Source organism: Ceratocystis lukuohia (genome assembly GCF_044167205.1).
Source record: "Ceratocystis lukuohia strain C4212 chromosome Unknown Supercontig1_pilon, whole genome shotgun sequence".
NCBI lineage: Eukaryota > Fungi > Ascomycota > Sordariomycetes > Microascales > Ceratocystidaceae > Ceratocystis > Ceratocystis lukuohia.
In genome coordinates this window covers 4,322,154-4,328,457 of record NW_027263520.1, presented here as the reverse complement: position 1 = coordinate 4,328,457, position 6,304 = coordinate 4,322,154, and the positions used below count along the sequence as shown (strand labels likewise).

The following is a 6,304-nucleotide window of genomic DNA, read 5'->3' as shown; positions in this document are numbered from 1 at the left end:
CTCACCCTAGCTGAGGTCAACTATCCTATCTATAACAAGGAAATATTAGTAATCTTTTCCTACTTGAAACATTAGTACCCTTTCTTAACTAGTATTATATTCCAAGTATATACTGACCACTATAACCTCATCTACTTCTAAACCCACTAGACCCTCTCAGAATATCAATACCACTAGTCTTATGAATTATCTGAATTTGACTTTACACTGATATATAGACCTGGAATAATACAAGTCACCTCTAATGCCCTATCCTAATACAACTAAGACCTCCTATATAACCTGTCTAATAATAGACTATAATCCAGAGTTCACTAGATGCTATATCCCTATAGTAAGAACTTTGTTATCACTATAGTAATATAGGCTAAAAACCCTGATAAAGATCTAGAAGGCTTAGAAGTCACTCCTTACCTAGGTCTTCTATCTCTATTCACTGACCTAGAACTCTATAACCTATAGGACACTATAGTGAGACATAATGAGAGATACTAGTAAGCCTACTCAGTAGTATAAGAAAAAGCATATATATTCCCTAATGACTAGGGCCTGTCTTAGCAAATCAGTGAATACTCCCTTGACTCAGAAATACACCTATTATAGTGGGAGTGCCTATAGATCCCAGCCTATAAGCCACTTCATATAGTAATAATTCAAGCTACCTATGATTCAAGTCTGACAGGCCACCCTAGCACTACTATCACATAAGACCTCATAAGCCACTCCTACACCTAGCCTAGGTTAACAGAAGATGTATAGTGTCACGGGCAGGCAGGAAGGTTCTATGAGACTAACCCAATAGCTCAAAGACGGGACAGGCAGGACAGGTAGACAGGGACGAGGACAGGCAGGACAGGATGTTCAGGATGGTAACAGATACCAGGACAGAAGACAGGGACAGGAAGTTCAGTATATTCAGGGTAGGAGACGAGGACGTTGCTTGGGGAGCAACATTCAGGTAACAGAGGGAGGTTCTATCTAGTCTATATATCTACACAGGTTGTAGTTGACAAGATCTACAGTGGGGTGTGAGGCTGGTAGCGGTGAGCGAGGCTCCAGCATCGAGCAGGACAGCAGTCATGCAGGGAACGCTAAAGTAGCGTGGGAACAGTGGTCATGCAGAAACGGTGGTCATGCGGACGACAGTATCATGCTATGACGGACGGTGGTTATGCAAAGGACGCTAGCGTGCTGTTACATCATGCAGGAACACTAGCGTACTGTAACGGTCATGCAGAAGACGCTAGCGTACCGTGACAGTACCCCCTCTCTACGGCAGAGCTCCGTCGATGCCGAGAGGGTAACCAGGAGGGTTCACCTAGGGGCCGGGCTTGTCAGGGTAACGGCGGTGGTAGTTTTCCACTAGCTGCTTTGCATTCTCCAGGTATTCGGCGGGTTCAGTTGTTGGGTCATCGTAGCCGGTCCAACGAACAACATATTTCAAGCGGGGGCGGCGTCCACGGCCGCGGCGTTCCCAGAAGGAGTCCAAGACTTCTTCAACTTCGTACTCAGTTTGTCCAGCCACTTCAACGTGAGGTGGAGGTGGACGAACTTGACCAGGGATGGGATCAGAGGTGTCAGCGTATCGGAGCTTGGACACATGAAAAACAGGATGAATCCTCATAGAGGCAGGCAACTCAAGTTTGTAAGCGTACGGGCTTATGATCTTGCAGATGCGGAACGGTCCCAAGTTCTTCCAGTCTAGCTTCTTCTGAGGCCGGGCGGTTTGAATCGTCCGGGCGTCAAGCCAGACTTTGTCGTCAACTTGGAACTGGCGAGGTGGCTGGCGGTGCCGATTCGCCTGCTCTTCATGGAAGTTTTGGGCCATTGCCATTTCAGAACGGGTCAGTTCTGTTATCTCTTCCATTCGGGCAGCGAAGGCAGCAGCGTCTCGGGACTGGGCGGAATCGGGCAGGTCGGAGATTGGCTCGAATCCCATCCGGGGTTGGAATCCGTAATTCGCAAAGAAAGGGGAAATATTGGTGGTTTCAGAGTAATGCGCATTGCCAGAGAACTCAGCTAGTGGCAACCAATCTTCCCAATCGTCTTGTAGATATGCTACGTACGCACGTAGATATTGTTCCAAGACCGAATTCATTCTTTCGGTTTGACCATCGGTTTCTGGGTGGTGGGCAGAGGACAGGGTTGGTTCAATTCTCAAGGACCGAGACAGGCACCTCCAAAATTCGGCAATGAATTGAGGTCCTCGGTCCGAGACGATAGTCGATGGAAGGCCATGCAACTTCCAGACATTCTTCAGGTACAGACGGGCAGTGTCTTCGGCGTTACAGTTGCCGTGACAAGGAACCAGATGACGCATCTTGGTTAGCCGGTCTACAATCACAAGGATGGCATCGTAGCCATTGCTCTTGGGCAGGTGGGTGATAAAATCAACGGATATATCACGCCATGCTCTCTCGGGAATTGGCAGCGGGCGAAGCAGGCCTTTCTGGCCATCACGGAAGGGTGTCGCGCGGCGGCAGGTATGGCACTGGCGAACCCAGCGGGCGACGTATCTTGCCATGCCAGGCCAATAGTATTCCCGGGACAGGAGGTCGTAAGTCTTGGAACGACCTGGGTGTCCCGAGACAGGAGAGTCATGGTACAGGCGGAGGAGCTCTGCTTTCAGGGCATCGCTTTCGGGAACGTACAAGCGGTCTCGTACGTACAAGTAGCCTTCGCGCTCCGAGCACTCGGCCAGGGTGAGTGTCGGCAGGCGGCTCGTTTCAGGGTTCAGGATTGCGGCCAAGGCAGCACGGGGTACAGGGTCAGAATCATATGCAGTGCGGAAGAGTTCTTGCAGATTCGTCGGCAGGACGATCTGATTCAGGCGAGTCTGGCGGCTAGCATCGGGTAGGTTGTGATTCTTCAGGACGGTTTGGCTCTGGTGCAGAAGACGGTCATCACCCTCCTTGGGTAAGTCATCTGACCGGCGCGTGAGCGAATCAGGCTTCGCACCTAGCTTACCCGGGCGGTAAACGATGTGGAAGTTGAATCGGGACAGGAATTCAAACCAACGGGCCTGACGGCGGTTGAGTTGCTTCGTAGACATGAAGTACTCCAGATTTCGGTGGTCGGTGATAACCTTCACAGGCGAAGGGGCACCTTCCAGTTCAGGACGCCATTCCTCGAAACAGCGGATGATGGCCAGGAGTTCTTTGTCGTAGATTTCGTAGTTGCACTCGGCTGCTGAATGCTTCTTGGAGAAGAAGGCAACAGGGCGGAGGCTACCATCGTCATCGTATTGGGACATGACACCAGCTGACACATAATCGGACGCGTCGGTCTCGAGGATGATGTCTTTATCCCAATTGAAATGGGCCAGGACAGGGGCAGAGGAGAAGTGGTCTTTCAGGGTTCGGAACGCTGATTCGCAGGTAGAATCCCACACAAAAGGGACATCTTTCTTCGTCAAGCGTGTCAACGGGGCGACCAAGCTAGAGAAGTCGCGAATGAAGCGGCGGTAAAAGTTACCGAAGCCGAGGAAGGCTTGGGTATCTGTCAGGGATTTCGGGGTAGGCCAATTACGCACTGTTGCGACCTTGGCTGGGTCCATTCGAATGCCATCACGGCCGACGATCAAGCCTAGGAACTTGGTTTCAGTGCAGTAGAACTCGCACTTAGGAGCCTGGGCGTATAATCCAGCGGCGCGGAGGCGTTCGAGGACCGCACGGATGTGTTCGGTGTGTTCTTCACGGGTACGACTGTAAATCAGGATGTCGTCCAAATACGCCGTGCAGAACAGGTCGAGATATTCTCTCAGGGAAGAGTTGATGTATCGTTGGAAGGAGGACGGGGCTCCCGTCAGTCCAAACGGCATGACCAGGCTCTCAAAGAGGCCAAAACGCGTGCGGAAGGCAGTCAGGTATTCTTCTCCCGCAGTCATTCGGAGGTTGTTGAAAGCGGAGATGATATCAATCTTGGAAAAGTAGCGCATTCCATGCAGATTGTTCAGAGTTTCCTTGACTAAAGGCAGCGGGTATCGGTCTTTGATGGTCACAGCGTTCAAGGCACGATAATCGACACAGAAACGCAGTCCTCCGTCAGCCTTCTTCACGAACAGAACGGGAGAGGCAACATGCGAGGAGCTGGGGCGGATAAAACCTTTCCGGAGATTTTCATCGAGCCATTCACGGAGGGCTTTCAGTTCGTCTCGGGACATGGAGTACAGGGGCCCGAAAGGCAGTTTCGCACCTTCCACCAGGGGGATATGGTGATCCATGGGTCGGTGTGGTGGTAGTTTTTCCGCCTCGCGAGGGGAGAAAACATCGGTGAAATCTGACAATTCGGCGGGCAGGGAAAAGGGTTCAGGTTTCCGGGGACTTGCAGAGTCCGGGGAGTCAGGACGGTTCAGGATTCGATCGATTTCTTCCAGTGTCGTCACAAACAGTCGACAGGCAGACCGGCGGGAATAGGCAATGGCACCTTCCTTCGAGATCGGGACAATGTTCAAGTTGCGAAGGGCCTGGGGTCGTGGGGGCAAGTTACTGGGTCGATCTTTATGGGGGACGTTGTGTAAGGCCCGAAGCTTCTCGGGCTTTCCAGGAACGTTGCAGTGGTTTCGGCAGTATTCAATTTTCCAGCTTCCGTTTCTCTTCCATCGAATACTTCGATTCCAAATGGAGAACGGAGGGGGTGGGTCGGAATTCGGTGCAGGGATACCTAGGTGGCATCAATGAAGGCTTTTCCTTCTGCACCACAGTCAGTCAGGGCGTATGTCGGGAAGGAACGGTCTTGAAGAGACAGTTCCACAGGGAGGATCATAAGATCTGACCGCTGATTGTATTCTTCCTCAATTGGAAGACCATGTACAGCAGCGGCCGAGATACGAATAATCTGGTTCGGGGTTGCGCCGGGAGGTTCCACCTGGGGGCGGCTTATTCCAGGCGAGCTCCTTTTTTTTGGTCCATCACTGGGGCAGTCCGAGTGGAAGGACGAGAAGGAGTCACGGCGGTGGTGGGAGCAGGAGACCTGGGGCGTCGCGGCAGTAGAGGAAGGGGACAGTGCAGCCGAGCGGAGCTGTCGGTTATCGGGTTGTGGGCACTGGCCCACTAGGTGGCCCTTTATTCCGCAACGGTAGCATTCACCCCTTTCTCGGCGGGAGGCGCGGCGTTGATGGGACAGGTCCATGGCATCCGGGTCTGGTGGAGGGGCAGTTGTTCTTTTTCATCAGCGTATGAAAATAAGGAGCGGACATATTCAAACCAAGCACCAGTGTGGTTGGTAACCCCTTCGCTGAAGCTCTCGAAGCTATCAGGCACGATCGGGGGTTCCGGGCGGGCAGACATCTCGTCAGTGTCTATGGGTGGAAGCAACGTAATGTCACGGGCAGGCAGGAAGGTTCTATGAGACTAACCCAATAGCTCAAAGACGGGACAGGCAGGACAGGTAGACAGGGACGAGGACAGGCAGGACAGGATGTTCAGGATGGTAACAGATACCAGGACAGAAGACAGGGACAGGAAGTTCAGTATATTCAGGGTAGGAGACGAGGACGTTGCTTGGGGAGCAACATTCAGGTAACAGAGGGAGGTTCTATCTAGTCTATATATCTACACAGGTTGTAGTTGACAAGATCTACAGTGGGGTGTGAGGCTGGTAGCGGTGAGCGAGGCTCCAGCATCGAGCAGGACAGCAGTCATGCAGGGAACGCTAAAGTAGCGTGGGAACAGTGGTCATGCAGAAACGGTGGTCATGCGGACGACAGTATCATGCTATGACGGACGGTGGTTATGCAAAGGACGCTAGCGTGCTGTTACATCATGCAGGAACACTAGCGTACTGTAACGGTCATGCAGAAGACGCTAGCGTACCGTGACATATAGTACTTTATAAGAAACTATAATACTTGTAGATAGAGCAAGATATAGTAGGAATAGAAGTATAGCCTCTTAAAACCCCTCCTAATCCTAGAATAGACTTAGTAAGAAATTACAGTTGATTTCATTATTGACCTTCTACCCTCTAATAGGTATACTATTATTATAGGTATCACTGACTGGCTATTAAAGTCTAAAGTCCTTATACCCCTGAAGTCTTCCACTACTCATGATGTAGCTGAAGCCTTCTTAGTCTATGTATTCACTCACTATAGAACCCTATACATAATCACCTCTAACTAAGGTCTACAATTCATTAGCCTCTTCTAGGCTGAAGTATACTACTAACTTGGAATCACCTGTCATTTATCTATAGCCTTCTACCTAGAGACTGATAGAGCATAGGAATGCTTAAACTAGGAAATAGAGACATACCTCTGGATATTTACAGCCTACCTATAAGATGACTAGGCTTCCCTACTACC

General features: G+C 50.8%; 1 protein-coding gene across 1 annotated transcript; it reads right to left on the bottom strand.

Annotated features, from left to right (window-relative positions):
• Positions 1-1,318: 1,318 nt before the first annotated feature.
• Positions 1,319-5,288, bottom strand: HOO65_011084 (Retrotransposable element Tf2 155 kDa protein type 1; the record flags this gene model as incomplete). The annotated part of the gene is made up of 3 exons (XM_071005297.1): positions 1,319-4,662; positions 4,731-5,043; positions 5,088-5,288. The coding sequence occupies 3 exons, from the start codon at positions 5,286-5,288 to the stop codon at positions 1,319-1,321; spliced, it is 3,858 nt and encodes a 1,285-aa protein (XP_070862906.1).
• Positions 5,289-6,304: the final 1,016 nt, after the last annotated feature.